The sequence below is a fragment of the Anastrepha ludens genome, chromosome 4, assembly GCF_028408465.1.
Source record: "Anastrepha ludens isolate Willacy chromosome 4, idAnaLude1.1, whole genome shotgun sequence".
Lineage (NCBI taxonomy): Eukaryota > Metazoa > Arthropoda > Insecta > Diptera > Tephritidae > Anastrepha > Anastrepha ludens.
In genome coordinates this window covers 86,417,179-86,437,404 of record NC_071500.1, presented here as the reverse complement: position 1 = coordinate 86,437,404, position 20,226 = coordinate 86,417,179, and the positions used below count along the sequence as shown (strand labels likewise).

The window sequence follows — 20,226 nt, the reverse complement described above, 5'->3', positions numbered from 1 at the left end:
TCGCACTCCGGCTTTTGCGAACCAGGCAAGTGCGAATATTGCTTGACCTTCTTTCTTCGAAATTTTCGAAGTTCGCTTGTAAATGCTACGGCACAGGGTTGAGTTTTGCAAGTTAAACTTTGAAAGTGTGTTCGCCGACAAAAAAAAATTGTCAAATGTTATTTCTTCTATACAATTATTGTTAATGGAACAAGAGCATAACTTATGTTGTCGGACTTAAATCAGGCCTTAGAGCAATTCATTTTTGAGTGCAATAAAAACACCTAGCCATGAATCTTGCTCTTTACATCTCGTTGCCTTCACATGCAAATTTTTTGTTAAGCGAGTCGAACAGTAACGGCGTTATTTTGGTCTTAGCGAATTGGGTGTCAGGCCATATTATTAAAGATTTTTCTTTCTCTCCCAATTTTTCCTTGTATGACCTGTTGTAAAATATCACATTATACGCCCGAAATAAGCGACTTTTTTCCTTTTTATGTTCGTAAGCATGTTCCATTCCATGTATTTCATCAATCTCATAATTTATTTAAAAATCACAAATCCTTACACAAACAATTAACTGGGTAAACTTTCCATTACTACACAATGTATTGGATGGGTGTTGGAGTTCAAATTTTCACTTTTTATGAAAATATTGTTTTATCGCGATTTTTTAGCCCAAACTTTTACTATTTGTGAAAACATTGTTTTAAGGAAGGCGAAAGGAAAATTTAACTCAAAAGTTCTATCGAACCTCATTTTTGTGTTATTTCTTGCGAAAGGTGCGTGTTCTTCAGTTATGTTATACCTGTAATTATTAGCTTTTGCAAAAAATAAGCATTTTTAAGTTTAAAGACTGATATTAATTCTTAAAGGTAATTTATAAAAAGTATTATAAATCAAAAGGTTGATCTACATTTGTCTGTAATAATTTTTAAATTCTGTCCACGTTCTTAGACAATATAAGCAAACCTTTTGTGGTAGTAATCGAAAATCAACTTAATTCACTTCTCTTCATTTTGTTTGTTTATCTGCAGAGCTGATTTAATCGGTTTGCAAAATCGGGAAAAATAAAATAGCGGTTTTCAAAAGGCGTCACCCTCAGTATTCTATATACCTGGTTGGAAGACTGTTGATGATTTATGATTTTTGCAAGTGGCATTGAACATTAATCATATTTGACATTTGTGAACTGGACAGCTGCAATATACAAACAGACAAGCGATGGAAATGCCATCTATGACGAAAATGAAGCGCTATACTCTGCAAGAGCGTGAAATAATTGTGTCGATTTTTTTGAATAATAATCGGTCGGTTGTGCTGGCGCAGCGTGAATATCAATGTCGATTTCCAGATCGTGTCGCGCCTACTGGACAAACTTTTCGGCGCTTAATTGCTCGACTCGAACAGACTGGAACCACACAAGATCTTGCGGGGCGTGGCCGCCACCGGACTGGTCGTTCGGCTGAAAATATCGCGGCTGTGGCTGCTAATTTCGCTGAGAACGAAGAAACATCAACCAGACGACGAGCCACGCAATTGGGCATCAACAGACGGACCTTACAGCGAATTTTGAAAGAAGTGAAAGACTTACACATATTCCCATACAAAGTGCAAACAGTGAACCAGTTAATGCCTACTGACCAACAGTCGCGTGTGAATTACTGTCAATCCATTATCGATCTCAACACCAAAGAGCACGACTTTGTGTCAAAAGTCATCATGAGCGGCGAGGCACATTTCCACTTAAGCGGTTACGTCAATAAGAAAAATCTTCGTTTTTGGGGCACTGAAAGTCCGAGTGCGCCGCACGAAGAGCTATCACATTCACTGAAAGCTACGGTGTGGTGCGGCGTTCATGCGGGAGGAGTGATTGGACCGTATTTTTTTGAGGACGACACCGGCAATACGGTACCTGTTACTGGCGAACGCTACAGGGCCATGATAAAAGACTACCTACTGCCGGAATTGGAAGCGAGGGGTTTAGTGAACATGTGGTTTCAACAAGACGGTACATCCGCACACACAGCATGGGCCACAATGGATATTGTGAACGAAGCGTTTCCTGGACGCGTAATCTCCCGTTTTGGCGATTTGTTGTGGCCAGCAAAATCGCCCGATTTAACCATCACAGACTTCTTTCTTTGGGGGTACTTGAAGTCGCGGGTTTATGCCAACAATCCTCAAACAATCGCAGCCCTTAAGGAGAATATTCAACAGGAATGCGAACAGTTATCGCCGGAAATCTTGCAGAAAGTCATGGAAAATGTGATAAAACGGGCACAAATGTGTATCAACACTGGAGGCAGCTACTTGATGAATATCATTTCATCTTAAAAGAAAAAATTGTATTCCAAATAAAGATTTGCATCACTCGAAAATATTTTTTTTATTTAGTAAAAAAGTTATTCAAAATCAAACTGGATAATTAATTTTATCTACACATTGGAACAGAATAGAATAGAGTAGAAAGAACAAAAAAATCGAAGTCAACCATCAAAAAGCCTTAAGTTGAACAAAGAATTCTGCCAAATTCACAGAGAACCTTCTATGTTCTTTTAACCATGCATTTTATGTTGAAAGGTGATCTCAATTTAAATATATGAAAAGTTGTTGTTGTTGTTGTTTTTAGAGGAATGGTAGCCCTGTCAGTGTAGGGCATATCACCGGTCATCTTCGTCTAGCTCATCTAGGGGTAGGCCCAGGAAACATGCTGCTTCGACAGGTTGGGTCCAGAAGGAGAGGGGTGTTAGATGAGTCGGTTTTAGGGGGCATGTGAAGAGGTGGTTAGTGTCGTGAGGGGTATCTTCACATGCTGGACATGTGTTTGGTATGTTGGGGTCGATTCTGGATATGTAGGAGTTTAACCTGCTACAGTATCCAGAACGTAGTTGTGCCAGTGTTACACGTGTCTCACGGGGAAGTTGGAGCTCTTCGTCTGCAATAGGTGGTGGTTGGACTCCGATTACGGTATTCACGGGACGGAAGTTCATGAAGGTGGTGACGGTCTCCCGGTGGATGTCGTTTATTGACTGTCTAAATACTGTCCGGTCCAGTAGGTTGCGGTCAGTTTTGTCCTGGATTTCGTCAGCGTAGTCTAAAAGGTGTCTCCTGACGTGCCTGGGAGGCGGCTCAGGCTCAAGCAGGTGTCTGCAGGGGTGAAACCTATGAAAAGTAATTCACACGAGTTTTGTTTAATTTAAACACTTGCCATTGTTGATTTAGCAGGGTGACTCGAACCCCACGACAGTTGGGCATACGTAACTGGAATGAACCGGATTTATATCTGGCCAAGGACTCTCAATTTAGCAACTATACATTAAAAATACACATGGGTAATGTTTTGTGATGTCACCACTACAACACTTCCTTTTCTCCCCGACAGTTTATTCAACTTTATCGTAAGGACTTGAATTTAAATCCGGACCAGGACTGCCACTCTAGCAAAATTCCTCAAAAATCGATGGGGAATATTTTATAATGTTAAAACAACAACACAGATAAGTAATGAGGCGTTCCCATGACAGCCGGTTCTACGTAACCGGAACGACCCGAATTTCAGCATACAACATACATCAGCAGCATTCCTCGTATATGTATAGAACAACAACAACGTAAATAATGAGAGGGTTTCCCCCATAGAGTTTGTATGCGAATTTCAATGCCGAGTATCTATACGCCCATCCGAATAAATTAGAAGCAATGATTGTTTTACAACTTAAACTCATAATTCTTATTATTTTTATATTTAATTTTATGTTTTTAATTTTGAATATGTTTTGTATGTATCTCAGATTTTCTTATTTTTTGTTTTTTAACATTAATTATCAAAGTTGACGCGAGTTATTTTCGCTTTTCCACAGTCTCACGCAATCAGTATATTTAACTGATTTTAAACATGCTTTCCTTCATTGGCATCATCACCATCATTATTACAATTATTATCATTATTATTACCATTACTAAATACTAAATGTTCCAAATATGACTACATATATGCATTTGTTTACTTTCAGTTTTTTGTTTTTTTTTTTCAGTTTGGGATAATTGGGTTGAATATCATGAATATTCCAAATGCTACCACTATAAATGTATCACTTTAATACATGCAATTTACAAGATAGTTGTTCGGCATAATTTTTTAGATGAATGCTGGTATGTTGTGATAGATAAGTCTATTGTGCCATGCCCAATGTTTGCATGCATATTTTATGTGGTTTATATGTATGCCTATATACGCAGTGTTGGCTCTTGCTTCAAATTTCACCTTTTCATTATCAATGGTAACTTATTTGTAATCATTATGATTTATATTAGTAAGAAGCAAACAATAGTAGATACTATTTATTGTAGTAGTAGTTTTTGTGGTTTTGTTTCTGTTATCATAATAGTAATACGTTAAATGTACTCATTCATTATTCATGTTTTAATGTTGTTATTCTGTTTTGTTTTTTTAAGTGAATCATTAATTTAGTTTTTTGTTTGCATTTGTTTTGGGTAATTGGTTGACTGATTGGTACCTCTTGTAGTAGTAGTAGTTGTTGTTGTTGTTATAAGTTTTGAATTTGTTTACTGTTTTGCTTTGGAATATGCTGTTTTTTGTTTATTTGTGGTACTTGAGTTTCATTTTAGTTGATCCTTTTGTAGTTGTGTTATTAATTGTGGTTTGTTTTTAATATCATAAATTTTATATTTTAAAGATAATTTCAGCTTATTGCAGTACTCGTGCATGTGCGTTGCAGTCGTAACCATTCCACAAATTCATCTAACATAACAGGCCCTGAAATGACGGTAAAAACATATTAGTTGGTGTACTCAAACATTAGTTGTAATACTCACATGCTCCATCAATATCGTAGTTCGTCAAATCGTTGTTGATTGTGCGCGAGAACTCAAGTATGTTACACCACTGATCCTTGTTAATAACTTTGTACTTTGATTGATCGAGGAATTGCGCGAAATGCGGGTAGAGTGGCCAATGTTTGCCGAGCAGCAAATGTAGCATTGCTTTTGCTGTATTTATATCCATGCTGCGCTGATCGGAATCCTGAAAGTCAACAAACGTTAATTGCGCGAGAAAATCAAAATTAGTATTATAGCATAAATCAAACTTTTACAAAAATATTAAGGGGTAAGGGGGAATTTTCAAACAATTTTTTTTTTTGCATTTTCTTAATTAATGTAATATCTCAAAAATAGTTTGTGAAAATTTGAAGTGAATCCAACAAATACTTTTCGAGTTACTCAACAATTACAAAAGGGCACTCGGGCGCTCCGGAGCGTTCGTATGTTGAAAAAATGGATGCTTCACGTATGAAAGTGGCAGATAAGCGCGTTAACGATAACACTCGAGAAGGTAGAAAGCTATGTAGGCAATAGCAAATCGATATTTTGGAAACTGCTATCACGGCTGAAGAACTATTATAATATCTGGCCCAGGAATAGATGACGCAGTGTAAGTAATTAAATAATTAGTATAACTATACATAAATCGATAGCAAAACTTTAAATGCGTTTTTCTCAAAACTATGTTTTTGAACTGTTAATCAATGTAACTTAAAAACCGCTTGGTAGATTTCAATAAAATTTATACTGCTTTTGAAAAACATAAAAAACTTATGCCTGATCGAAGTATTTTTTTGTTTAAAAAATTTCGATTTTTTTAAACTATTAATTGTCGGTTTTTGTCTCGAAAATCTAAAAAATATTGCCTGATGCCGCCATATTGTTAATTTTGAAAAAAAGCTTCGATCAGGCACAATATTATCTATTAATAAAACTAATTTCTCTTGGACTTATGATGATCCCCGCAAGGGACTTCTGGAGAAATGGGCTCCACACAAACGGCGACAACTTTTACAATAACTTGAGTTTTTTTTTTAATTTTTGCTAAAGTCAAGTCGAAATATGATGTATTAATGCTATGCTTTAATTTTTGTAAAAAAAAAGCAATTGACTAGCAAAAAAAAAAATTTATTGAAAATCGACATTTACTTAGTCTTGTCATAAATTCTGTGACAAATTTTACAATACACACGGCGAGAAGAAATTCGCAAAAAAAAGTTTCGTTATTTTTTCATTTGTTCGCATCTATTCATAAATTATACTCAGTTTCGGGGCAAATTTCGCTTGTTAACGTTGGAGTGGGCAGCTAAGGAAAATAGCATTGCAGTGATTGCATTACAAAAGTGTGGTAAAAGTGCAAGTGAGATTTACAAATTGCGGAAAAACTTAATATTTCGAAAATATTTGTTTACCGCACGATCAATCGTACTTCCCCAACGTCTTAAGTGACAGACAGAAAAAGAAGTGGTCGTCCTCGCGCGGTTCGAACTAGTGCAGCCATAAAAGGCGTTTGAGAAATAATCCGCAGAATTCCCGCTACAGGGCAGAGAGCCATGTTCAGGGTAAAGAATGTGTCGACCAGATCCTTGTCAAGACTAATTAGAGATGATCTCCACATGAAAGCTTTCCGTCGCTCAACTGGTCATCTTTTCACAACGCGCTTAAAGAAAATTAGACTCGCCTGATGCAAGCAGCTTCTTCGGTGGTAGGAGGTCAACGACCATGAAAATATTATTTTCATAGATAAGAAAATGTTCACCGTTGAAGAAGTTTTTAATAAGAAAAACGACAAAATCTATGCTAAAACCTCTAAAGACGTAAAAAATGTTGTTCTAAGGGTTAAGCGTGGCTTTCATACAGCCTCCGTAGTGGTTTGGTGGGGAGTGTCTTGTAATGGTGTTACAATACTTCATGTCTGCGAAAAACGGGTTCAAACCGGGACAAAAGTTTTCCAGGAGGATGTCTTAGAAGGCGTGGTGAAGTAGTTGAGCAGTACTATATTCAATGGAGAGCGTTGGATATTCTAGCAAGATTCCGCTCCAGCCCATAAGGCGAAAACAACCCAGCAGTGGGTAAAAACAATAATATTCCTGGGTTCATAGCCGCAGAAGATTGGCTGTCTGTAAGATCTGAATCAACTGGATTACACAGTTTGTGGGCAGAATTGGAGAACATAGGCTGTCGAAGACCTCACAGAAATTTGGAGAGTCTCAAAAAATCTTTGGTTTGACCGGCGACGTCAATATCCGTAGAAACCGTGCGTACTGCAATAGCTGAATGGTCTAATCGTTTGAAGTAAAAGCAAATGGTGACCCATTGAATGAATGGTGAATGGTGACCGGATGAGAATTTAATTTTTTTTTTAATATTTACGTGATTAAATAAAACTAATTTCACTAAAAAAAAAGTATTATAACTTCATATCTATAACGGACTTAACTTGTAACAGAACTTCTGGCAGTTCTAGCCGTGCCAACCGCTGCTCGTCAAGGTATTGCCCTGATTTGCATAGATATGTTACTCAAGGCTGAAATCCGTATTATATTAGGCGATTTTAACATTTATAATTTAAGCCTACGGCATGATAGTAGGATAATTTGTATTTGCAAAGCAAACTCGCAAATCAATTTAAGCGGGCGAAGCCAATGGTATGCCAAGTTTGTTCACTGAATGAAAATTATAGAATTAATAATCGACCATTCGCCCCGCTAAGATAGAACGGATTTAATTATCAAAGATATCCCACGACAGTCGACAGTCGTAACCAGAACAACCCGGATTTATATTCGGCCAAGGACTGTCACTCCAGCAGCATTCCTTTTTATGCATAGGGAATGTTTATGCTGCTACAACAACAACCACATCAAAGGTATCCCCTAAATTTGAGGATTATTATTGACTTCTAAAGATAACTAGAACTTCATATCGACGCATAGTGCGGGAAGTGTGAGAACTCCAAACATTCCCAAGACGGCCGGTTCAATGTATCGCAATGTCTCGGGCTTTACCTGACTTTCAACGACTGTTGTTTCAACGATTTACCCCTATTAGCATCCGCTAATTGTTGATAACCTCACAAAATACGAACCCAAATGTTTTTATCATTTTTTTTTTCTGATGTAAAATTAACCTTACCTTGGCAAAATCGTACGCATATCTGTATACGCTTTTGAAGACATTTGGATCGTTGAGTATACTTTTTAAATAGTCTAATTTAGATTGCATTTTTGCAGCAGAATCACATTCCAATTCGGTGAGGCCTTTTAACCATTCACAACGACTAAAGAAGCCCATTTGTGTGGCGCCCATTTTGTAGGCTAACACAAGCATCACAACATTTTCCGGCTCAACGCCAATATCATCGCAGAATTTCTCCATGCCATCAGGACCTGTGTAGTGAATAGTAAACGAAGGTTATAGTAAAGTTAAAAATAAAATACTACCAATACTTACCTAGTGTGTCCGGTTCATCGGGATTTGTGTATTTGCAAAACCAATCGGCACAACGCTTTTGGCTGAAACAATCTTCAGCCTTGATGTGGCGTCTACAAATAGGAAATCGCAAATAAGCACATACTATTACTAATAAACGACAAAAATATATATATATTTTTGTATGTATGTATGTGTGTGTATATAGTTTCAAATATTATTTCAATACTTTTCCATTTGCGCGAAAAAAATGTGTACCAAAATTGGTGAAATAAAAAATACTAATTTTAGTTGAATATAAATGCGCGTAACTAAGTTAGAGACGCGTAGAATAAAAATAAAATAAAATAAAATATTCAAGACAAGAAGAAAGTATTGCAGTTTCGATTTCTATTATTGTTTTTGTTGCCTTCCCCTATAAATAGCCACACCACATTAAGCAATAACAAACCAAAACAGCATAAGGCAGCAAACGAAGAGCAGAGTACAAAAAAAAAAACAAAAGTCACAGTATCATCGATGAAGGAACCGGTGGAAATTGAAACTATTACAAACACAGAAAAATCAAGAAAATTAGCTATGCGCATGTAAACAGATGATATCATAAAGAGACTATGCAGCGTACCCACGCGCTACTTCAGGCACATGATGGATTCAAATAGAAATTATATTTAATACGCACTACCCGTGGGCAAAACGAAATGAACGAAAGGCTTAAAAAATATATGCATTTCGCACATTTTCCAAACGATTTATCTCTCTGCTAAATGCTGCCCCAACTATAATTACAGCTTCCAACAAGATAGGAAGGAATATATGCGTTTCATAGCACTACCTGTTGGTTATACTGATCTTGGGTATCTTCAACTTCATTACTGCACTATGTATAGTACGTAGCTCCAATAGCTTCAACACTTCTACTCGCAAAATTATGACTAACAGCCACAGCGAAATTGCATGTCTATGACACCAAGACTCCATGATGTTATCAGTGAAATAGCAGAAACAATAACAACTCGGCAAAATAACTGATAAAATGCGAATTATACAGTCAGTTATCAATGAAACTGATGTAGAAGTTCTAGACATACGGAGTGCTTTTGCACTTAGCAGGGAGAAAAAATTATTTTTTTTTAAATAAAAGAATTTCGAGTTGAAATACCAGTAAACAATAAAAGAATTTCGAGCTAAAATACAAGTAAAAAATAAAAGAATTTCGAGTTGAAATACCAGTAAAAAAAAAAAAGAATTAAGAGTTAAAATACTAGTAACTAAAGTAACTAAAAAAATGTCTATCAACTTTTCAGGATATGATACTCCTCATCATTGTTAGATACGACTAACGGCACAATGATGTGACATTTAAATTTTTTTGCTTGGAACTTTTTTAAAAATATATTTCTGTAATTAACACGTTTAAAAAAAAAACAAATATCATACAGTGCTGTGAAAAACAAGAGCAACAAAAAAGAGTAAGTGAATATAAAAAAGGGATTTTCTACACGGTCGCGGCCGCCGTAGCCGAATGGATGGTGCATGACTACCATTCGGAAGGCATATGTTCGAAGCTCCGTGAAACACAAATTCGAAGAAAAAGTAGCAGTTGCTTTTCGGTGGACAATGCAAACCTCCGAGTGTATTTCTGTCATGAAAAAGCTCCTTATAAAACATATCTACCATTTGGAGTCGGCTTAAAACTGTAGGTCCCTCCATTTGTGGAACAACATCAAGATGGACGCCACAAATAAGAGAAGGAGCACGGCCACACACCCAAAAAGGGTGTTTATATGACATATAAGCCAGTTATATAGAAATTATTCAAAACCATTACCATTATCTACCAGAGTGGCCAAAGCTAACCGCACAATAAATCTAGAAAAGGTACGATATTTCAAATATCTAAGTTGGTGGATGACTGTGACAAGGAAAGCAAATTAACGACAGAATATCGGAAAATTGGATTAACACTAAACCTACAGATACTTTATGTATTCCTATTCATATGACTCGTCTTTAAAATGTTATATATGTATGTATGTATATAATAATGTTATTTCTAAGAACTTCTGACCAAAAGTTTAAAATGGGACATTTGACTCGTCATGGTAGGTTTAATGTTAATTAATCTAGCTCTTCTTTATGAACGCGCAACATGAACTTTTTAAAATATAAGTATGAAGCACCAACATTTTTTTTAAATCACTCTAAGGCTATCTGCAATTCGAGTTGTAGGACCGTTTGCGGTCTGCATTAAATTGCTTATTCACTTTTTAACACAAATCAAGCTTAGGTAACTGTAAGTATGAAAATCGATTAGAAATTTCGAAATGTTTACAAGTACATTATGAGCAAAAAAAATGTTTGGAGCGCGTAAATGACGGAAATTTTGTTTATCAACTTTATTGAATTTTTTTGCACAGTACCGTGAGGTCAGTCTATTTTTTGTGCGACACTTCTTTTTATAAAATTAGACCATTCATGACAACGCTTATCAACGATTTGCTGAATAATTTAGTACAAACTTTCAGCACGTAAACGTAGTAATTAAAAATAAATACCTTATCAGTTGCCTGTATATTGTTAGATTGAATGTATGAAATTTCAGAAAAAAGGTGCTTTTGTTTATGTAAAAAAAATTACCTGCTAGTATGTTGTGTTGTCGCATATCCACCGCGTGGTCGCTTGGAATTTGCACGTTCCTCTTCGCCCCCCATATCGTGATTCGAACGTCGTTTACCGCGGGGCATAGCAAACACCTTAAAGTTTATTAAAAGCGTGTGCGTACGTATAAAAGAAACCAAAATTATATGCGTATCTTTTGTATTTAGATGATTATCGGTTCTTGTGAATAACTATAAATTTGTGAGCAGGCCGGTAGCTCTTTTTCTCTTTTCCTCTGTTAATCTCTATATGTGCGTATGCCGATGTATCCGTATGAGTGTATAGTAATTTAGCGTAGAACGTTCACTTCAATGTAATTTTTGACTTCTTTACTTGAAATTTATTATAAAAATAGCTCCTCTTCAATGCAGACAATTCTGAAAAAAGAAATTATGAAATCTTTTTAATAAGAATTTCAATAATTAATTTACTTGGTCTGCTTTTAGGCTTTCGAGCATCGTTTTATTACGCACTCGATTTTTCGCACAGCTGGTGGTTGTAGCAAATGTCAAACAAGCACCATAAACAAAAGTACTTGTGGGCTGACTGTTTGATTGGAAATTAAAGAGCGCAACACAACGTCATACGGAGAAAATGCAGAGCAACAACGCCAGCATGAACTAAAAAAAAGAGAAATTTTTTATAGATGCATATGAACTACAAACGAGGCACCGCACAGGATAGTGGGTGGACATTAAAAAATTCATTCATCCATTGTAAGTAATGGAAAGACCATTTGACTATTATCACTTTAATATACATATGAAAGCACGCTTCCTACCAATTAGCTGCAGATTTTCTATGAAATCTCTACAATAAATAATGAGGTTTATATTAACAATGTTGTTTCTATTTCCCGGAATATCTTTTTCCAAGCGTAGGTGGAGCTAATAATGTATTTTCTTGCAGTTTCCGGATCGTGCGTGAACCAAGCGTAAATATACTCGTGCTTTCTAGCCGACATCACCGGCACCGAACACTGTGAACTGCATGCACAAGAAAGCTATTAGCATTTTGACACTTCTTTTTGTTGTGCCTATTCGCGGCATATCCTGCCCCAACATTTGTATGCGATTTGTTGGCTCCTATTTTTCGCTTACTCCCAATGTCCTATACAGCCCCGCTCTCGTCATGCTTTTTAATAAAAGCACCCATTGCGTCGACGTTGTCGCCGCTGCTATGAATTTGCATGCGGTTCTTTCTTCACTTTATATGCGGCTTCATTTGCTATTTCCGCACCTCAAAGCACTTCAAATTGACGAATACACTTTATTTTGAACTAAATTCACACACAAATAGATAAATATAAATTACCCGTTGAATGGATGAAACTATTTTATAATGGCAACAAGAATTTCTCTTTTTGGTGTATTTAGATTTGTGTGGAATGAAATCGACTGCAGTTCGAAGAATGGTACAAGCTCGTTCAGTGATGGCTAATTTGACAAATTGCATTATTGAATTCTAATTGGCATGTGCGTTTTGTTATTGTACACACAGGGATGAAATAAAACAAAAATTAATTTAACAAACTGTTTACTATGAAATAAAAATGTTTTAGATTTAAAAATTGTGTAAATGAAAATGTGAAAACTTCTGTTCCTTTGCCTTTTAAGAATTCTTTCAACAGTACACGTGGTATACCTACAACTTTTATTCTTCAACTTGCTCATGCATACGACTTGCTAAATATTACACGAAATTACAAGTATGATATAGGCTAAAGCATGTGTTAGGCAGCTTCATTTTAAAGATGTCAGAAGATGTCAGCGTCAGGAAAACCGCTGAAAATTCTCTTTTCGTTGAAAATGCTCCTTGTCGAAGGAGTGATCAGCTGCTGAAATTGAACGCAAAACTGTCCATCGCCTTGAAGGAAATATTGCAAGAAAATATTCGTAAAAGCTGAGTTCCCTATAGCAGTTTGTTTGGTTATATTTAGCGATTTTCTAGTTGAAATGTCAAATGATCATGCTTCATTGTTGTTGTCTTATATGTCTACGTACATTCTTGTTGATACTTTGACAATCCAAACACCAAATTGAAAAAAAAAACAATATACCAGTAAATGTTGTTATTAGTTTAGTGAAGCTACCTCCTATTACTTCGACTTTATATATTCTTTAATAGCGGATGGCTTAACTGCAAAAGTGTGAGGGTTTTTAAGAATCGATAGACAACACATGTGACATTTAAAGACTACATAATTTTGCAGTCTTCAAATAAAGTAACTAAATCACTACAAATCTTAATTATGTAAAGTATAAATGCGTTTGACGGCAAAACTTAGTTTTCCTATTTTTAACTTGGGCATACAAAAGTGCATTGCCTAGGTACAATAGTTGTACGATCAAATTTAGTATTTAAATCGAACAGAAATACAACCCTGTTGAACTCTACGGCGCATTGAACACCGGCATATAAACAAAAGTTTGTTTCTGCTACAATTTTGTGAGAAATATGTCGGCATATGATAACGTGAGGGTAGGAAAATTAGTGCTAAAGGGTGAAAAACCGAAGTAAATATAATTGAAGTATATTTAACACAAAGAAATACTTGGAATAATTTGAAATCGTACTTTAGAAAATCAAAGAAGCACAAACGGGACAAAGAACATAAGGATAAAGACAAGGCGAAGAAACGTCGAACCGAAATAGATGAAGATGCACTACGACATGGTGGATGGTGGTTGGCAAAGAGTACACCTGAAATAAGTGGTGCAATTGCTATAGAATTTGGGGAACGCTTCTATTTGAAAGCGCTGGATAATGGTCTGTTCACACTAGGTCCACCACACAACGAAGGCGACGGTCCGGAACCCGAAGAAATATTCACAGCTTTCCCTATAAATGACACAAAGATATCAATTAAATCTGGCTATGGAAAATATTTGAAAATCGAAAAGGATGGGATGGTTACAGGACGTTCAGAAGCTGTTGGTAGCATGGAGCAATGGGAACCCATTTTTCAGGTAAGTAAACTAATACCAACTAAATGAGACCTCCGTAGCCGAAAGGGGGTGGTGCATGACAGAAATTATAGAAAGTTGTTTTATAAAATAAAAAATAACCGTCGCCCCGCGGCAGTATGTTTATAAAAGCTCCTCAAAAAAAATTTGCCGTTCAGAGTCGTCTCAAAACGGTGTGCCCCTCCATTTGTGGAACAAGATCAATACGCACACCAGATGAGGAGCTCGGGCAATAAATATTTATATATTTACTTATAAGTAAATTATATGATTTTAAATAAATACTCATAACATTTATTGCAGGATGGTAGAATGGCCCTTCTTTCTGAATTGGGATTTTTCATGTCCATCGATCCAGAAGATGATGCTTGCGTAGCACTGCGAAAGAAAGTGACTGAGCATGAAATTTGTAAAATACGATGCAATGCGCAGCGCGAAGCCGAAGAGGATGAAGAACCAAAGGAAGAAAAGGGTGATCTGTCACAAGTAGAAAAGAATTATGTGTATGTTTAACTGATTTGTATATTATATATGCTACATATATATGTAATAATTTTTCTATTATCCTACAGCAAAAAGTTTCAGAAATTCCAGGACAAGAAATTACGTATCAACAAAAATGACGTCAAAGAACTTGAAGTAGCAAAGGAGCATGGTACTTTACATGAAGCTTTATTGGATCGACGTAGCAAAATGAAAGCGGATAGATATTGCAAATAAATATTAAAACAAAAAAATTAAGGTACTGCTTTTAAATTTTGAACAAGAATGCAATCAAAATACAAGCTGAATAAAACTAGTTGATATTACAACAGAAAAATAGTATTGTATTCGTAATGCCAAATCTGTAGAGCATTCAAGTAACAACGTGTAGAACTCCATAGTGCTACTATTTTATGACTTAAGCAAAACATCCAAGCTTGTGAGCTCACGATAATATACCTATAACACCTAAAAAATTTGTTGCATACGCCTTTAAAAGCTTGACCTCCTATTGCAATTTATGAGGCGTGTGTCGATGCTGATCCACATGTGGATATGGACAGCAAATTTTATACTATTGTTTATCAGGCGATGAGCTTTTGTGATTTTTTTCTCGTAAGACACCCCTGCTGTTGTTGTTGTTGGAGATTTCTCTATGCACAGAATGTAATCTTAATAAAAAATTGAGATTGTGTTGGTGATATAGGTGTACGTGTGAAATGAGCGGACATTAAAACTCTATGATGTGGCAGTCGAAGTTACTGTCACAATTTTGCTTTGTATGACCAAACCATGAAATCCTTAAGAATTGCATGTAATCTATCTGTAGTGTACCCAAAGGCCGACACTTCGGCCTAAAAGATTTTTTGTGTGCACCTTCTATTTTCCACTGGAACGACCGTGAGCATTTTTAAGAAGTAACATAAACAATTTGTTACATTCTTCCACAAGAATTGGTGCTGAAAATGTATTCGGGATACTTAAAGTAATTTTCACGCGATTACCTACTTAACAATAAATACAGACTTGGGCTGAATTTTTAAAATAATTATAGATCGATGTATTGTACACAACATTTGCTGTTTGGCACATGACGACATTGAAGATGAAACATTAATAGAAGATGAAGGACTTGAAAATTACACAAATTTCGAAGAAACCATTTTTTCTATATTTTCAAAAAGAATATTTCTTGAAAAATTATGACGAGATGTATGAAGAATAAAACGGACACAGGACGTGTCAGATAGAGGATCCATGTTTGGAAGGCATGGGTGTTTCAAATCTCTTTTAAACTACCGAAGAGCATTGATAGGTGACGTTATTGTTGTAATAACTTTAAATATGCCATATAAATTTTTAGGAATGGTGCTTAGGTGTCAGTCCTTGACCAGATATAAAGTTCACTTCTACACGTTCCCACGACAGTCGGATCTACGTAACCGGAACGACCCGGACTTATGTCAGGCCAAGGACTGTCACTTCAGCAGCATTCCTCGTATATGTATGGGGAATGTTTATGCTATAGCAACAAACTTCTGCAGTGACTTGAGAGAATTCCTGTGAGCATTCTAAATTGTCTTGAGGAAGAGTTATCAGTTGCCTGTACTTCTTTTGATTATATTCCCCAGAAAGGAATTCGCCTGGCGTAGCCCCATAGTTTGGTGGAACGTCGCGTAGCCTTAGCTCTTTGCTTTAATGGTGTGTTGTACCATGGCAAGGAACTGCTTGTGACCTTTTAATAACGAGACCTCAGCCGCTCTATTCAATTTATTACGCGCTACCTCGATCCTCGGTACACATGCATTCCTAGTAAATTGAGCTTCTTGATGCACTCAAAATCTAACGATAACTTAAACCCAAATCATGACAACATCTTGAATGCCGCCTGATTCAAGAGAATCAGAAGTCAATGGAAATTCACTCATTTCCGCTAACGCAGAAAAGGCTACACTAGGAAGACCAGTGCGCCGAAGACTTCTCATAAACTACATTTTTAACAACAAAAAGTCTCTCCAATATAATAAAAAATACCGAAACTGGAATAGAGATTTTCTCAGACAAATTGAAATCCGTAACCTTTAAGCAGCTCTGGGGGCGTTTTAATTATTATGAGGTAGAGCAACTGCAACTAATATCGAACTTAATGTTAAGCACCTATGTATGAATATAGAACTATTTTGAAAATTCATTAACTAGTATTTTTTTTCTATGGACTATGTAAATATTTCCAAAATAATACATTAATTCTGATGATGCAAAATATTAAGGAATTTCTAACTAAAAAAATCCGAAGCACATATTTCATCAACTTTTCTTTTCTAATAAGCGAATTTAACTTTTAACAAAAAAAAAAAAAAAAAAATTAAATTATGTACATACATAAAATTTGCATTTTATAAGGAAATTTTCAATTTTTTCGTGTACAGATTTATGCGCACGTATATACTATATACATATATGCGTACATATACATTTCAAGCAATTGCTTTTGGATGAATCACTATTACTCATTGAAATTCTCAATACAATAGGTGTTCGGAGAGGTGCTTAAGCTAGTAATTTATTTTGCAAAAAAAAACCGTTTATATACATATTTACGCACATATATTATGTGCACCATACATACCATGGATAGAAGCCGAGCTCTTGTCCAATTCGGACCAATAAATAGTATGCTTTTGTGTCAAAAACCTGTGTGCCTTTAGGTCAAACACCTTTAAGGCGATAATTAATAAGTGAAGTATAGGCAAACTAGAATGTAAGGTAAAATTTCGTTGGAATTGTCCACTAAAAATAATTGATAGTTAAATCCCCTTAATTGAAACTAGTTAAGTGAAGATAAATTATTTCATACCATTATGCCCCAAATTTTAAATAATTATTCAAATGAAATGTTTGCCCCTTAACGTAATATTACAGCTGCACTGCACGATTTAAGATAGCGATAAGATCGTGTACATCTAAATCAAACAATTTTTACAAGTAGTGCCATTATAAGGCAGATTTCTGCAACCCGTCCAGTTCTTATCTTGCTGTTGTCCAAGTTCCAATCATGCAGTGAAACTGTAGTATTGCGTTTACGGACAATCCCAAAATATAATAAAAATTTGAGTGAATATTTGCTTTGAAACTGTATATTATTTTAAATTGATGTGGAAATAATTCAGAGTTTTTGATGTCAATACATTTGCATTACTTCATCATATTTTGAAGTCAAAAAAATATTACTCAATTATACAGTCGTTTCAATAAACCGATATTGTGTTCACAAAAAATGAAAATACTTCCACTATAAAGTAGTTATTAAATGTTTAGCGTGTAAAAAACTATGAAGAGACCCCTTACCATGCAATACTTACAATATTTTTAACTCATCATTAACGGTCGCTGAAACCAAAAACAGTTTGAAAATAGTCAGTTAGTGGGAAGAAAGTAGTGTTTCATAGTCAGTCCTTCAGGTTAAAGAGTCATTGGTATGTGTTTCAGTTCACGTTCGGCTGTACTACTGTTAATTGTGTAAGCTGGCATAGTGCATTTGAGGTTGCAAGCGGGATATTGGCCCGCCAACGTTTAACGCGTTTACCCTACCGACTAAGGGGTTTTGAATGGTTGTACCCAACAATTAATGCATAGTTTCGTAGCGTAACATGACGTTATTGCATTAAACATTTAGCAGGGGGTACAATAGTCGGTTTCAGGAGGGAAAGGGGGTATACATGGGCAAGTACGAAGCATAGCATCTTTTTCAATTTGGTATGCGAAGTGTTTTTTAAGTTTTGTACGGAAGCGCAGACGGAGATAGATAAAAGATAGTTGGACGCGTTCTGTAACGAATGATACAATTCGGATTTTCAGTTTAGCTGATTACTTGATTGATTTGCGAGATATTGTGCGATGAATATGAAAAGCGGAAATGTGCGACGCAATGGTGGCAAACGAAAATAAAAGGCGGAGGACTGAGTTTAAAAATGTTGGAAGTTTTGGAAAACGTGTTTCGTGAGCGTAATATACAAACGAAGTACGATTAAAAAATGTTTAACGGAGGACATACTATAACTGATAGTTTCTGCGCTTGCTTAGTCCGCTTTATTAAACTTAGGAACGCGTGTGTAGACAGCGCTGGATTGAATATTCGAAGCTTGCTCTCTTCTTGGGTCTGCGTAGATAACATAAAACGTAGCCAATTCGGAGATGCGAGGTTGGAGCTTGGAAAATGCGAATACGCGAGCGAGCATGTAAGGCGTGGATTTGAGGCTGGAAGTGTAGAATAATATACGTCGTATGTCGTAGTTGAAATGTTTGTGTAGATAAGATTAGCGAAAAATTAACATAAACTTTTATAAACGAAAATTCGAAGAAAATCAATACATCCAGATAATGTTTACGAATACTGTTAAGTATACATAGATATTGAAGATATTTTATTTATGATTTTTTTTTTTGCGTAGTAATTTGGTTGTTTCGAATTAGCTTATAATTAGCGTTTAAATTTCGGTAGCGGGTAGACATTTTCTATATATTATCATCATCGTGCTCATCATTGGTCTCATGATGTATATTTGCTCTACATTTACTTAAACCAATTAATGAATATTTTTTCGGTCTAAACACATGGTGTTTGTGTCGTATTTCGATAGCCCTTACACTTCTAAAACGAATTGCAATTTTGCATTTCTCAAATACTCTCAAAACTATGACTGCATACTTGTAATCTCCTAAATTTTTAAAACTGTTTTGTTAGTCCTACACAAATAAGCGAGTTCCAACAATCACCTCATCATGCTACCTTCTCTTAAACACAATATTTTTTCTTTTATACTTTGTTCTCTCCTGCTCTTCTTAGTTTAGAAGCGATGACCGACTGGTGAACGCGATCTGAAACGTCCTCCACCTTGGCTGCTGCCACCACTGCGACCGCCACTTCCGCTACCGTATCCACCACTACCGCCGAACGAGCGTCCACTATCGCGTCCTCCGCTGCTGCTACCGTAGACGTCGCGTCGATTGAAGCCACTACTGCCGCCATCACGGCTGCTGTAACCGCCACCTTGGCGGCCACCACCGCCGGAATAACCGCGATCGTGGTAACGTCCACCACCACTACCAGAGCCACGTTGGCGATAACCGCCGCCACCGCCTCCACTATTGCTACGACGTCCGAAGTCACGTCGGCCACGGTCGCCCATACCACGACGGCCTTGACGTGGCCGGCCTTTGGAGATTTCCACACGTAGCTGTGAGCCCAACAATTCTGTACCATTGAGCACGTCACAGGCCTTTTCGGCGTCATCACGATGTTCAAATTCCACAAAAGCGAAGCCTGGTGGATTAAAAGCAATCCAAACTGAATTTAACTTGCCATATTTGGTGAATTCTCCTTCCAAGTCGTCCTTCTTCACTTTATCGGTTAAATTACCGACATAGACGCGTGTGCCTCGTTGATCACCCATTTTCACTTTATTTTAAACTCAATTAATATGGGAAGCTACTAAATTCTTCACTTTTTCTGCTCACGTTGGTACACTTGCTGCTGCTCTGAATGGCTTCAATCGATTAAATTGTGTGTGTATAATAGTTTCTGTGCTTCGCTTTCAAAACGACGGGTGAAAAACAAAATGTCGGCATTTGGCTTGGTTCACATGCAGAGTTGCTTTTTCGGAACGGATGTGAATTGCAAAGTTCGAGCACATTTTTCGGAATTGTAATAGAATTATTAGAGGTAGTCATGACGATAATTGGATTTTGTGTTTATAAATTAATTGAAATGACATGAAAGCTTTGGGTTTGTAGCAAGGCGAATCCCTTAAAGGTGGTGTTGGTAAATCAGTTCTTTTTTTTTCTTTCGCCGTGTGTACGT

At 36.3% G+C, this 20,226-nt stretch overlaps 3 protein-coding genes across 7 annotated transcripts; 1 reads left to right on the top strand and 2 right to left on the bottom strand.

Annotated features, from left to right (window-relative positions):
• Positions 1–3,976: 3,976 nt before the first annotated feature.
• On the bottom strand, positions 3,977–12,358 carry LOC128860056 (DCN1-like protein 4). 5 transcript variants are annotated; one of them, XM_054097285.1, is made up of 7 exons: positions 12,232–12,358; positions 11,349–11,537; positions 10,897–11,294; positions 8,278–8,369; positions 7,960–8,213; positions 4,819–5,026; positions 3,977–4,759 (listed from the first exon to the last, which is right to left on the bottom strand). In XM_054097285.1, the coding sequence occupies exons 3-7, from the start codon at positions 11,001–11,003 to the stop codon at positions 4,686–4,688; spliced, it is 735 nt and encodes a 244-aa protein (XP_053953260.1). In that variant the 5' UTR covers positions 11,004–11,294; positions 11,349–11,537; positions 12,232–12,358; the 3' UTR covers positions 3,977–4,685. The 5 variants fall into 5 exon arrangements, with proteins under 5 accessions (XP_053953260.1, XP_053953261.1, XP_053953262.1 ...); XM_054097286.1 differs by lacking the exon at positions 12,232–12,358 and adding an exon at positions 11,699–11,893; XM_054097287.1 differs by lacking the exon at positions 11,349–11,537.
• A 951-nt stretch (positions 12,359–13,309) lies between these two features.
• On the top strand, positions 13,310–14,624 carry LOC128860058 (protein FRG1 homolog). The gene is made up of 4 exons (XM_054097289.1): positions 13,310–13,433; positions 13,499–13,886; positions 14,187–14,386; positions 14,456–14,624. Exons 1-4 carry the CDS (start codon positions 13,375–13,377, stop codon positions 14,601–14,603), a joined length of 795 nt encoding a protein of 264 aa, XP_053953264.1. The 5' UTR covers positions 13,310–13,374; the 3' UTR covers positions 14,604–14,624.
• Positions 14,625–18,744: 4,120 nt separating this feature from the next.
• Positions 18,745–19,982, bottom strand: LOC128860055 (RNA-binding protein Rsf1). Its single transcript, XM_054097283.1, has one exon. The coding sequence runs from the start codon at positions 19,817–19,819 to the stop codon at positions 19,214–19,216; it is 606 nt and encodes a 201-aa protein (XP_053953258.1). The 5' UTR covers positions 19,820–19,982; the 3' UTR covers positions 18,745–19,213.
• Between the last annotated feature and the right edge of the window lie 244 nt (positions 19,983–20,226).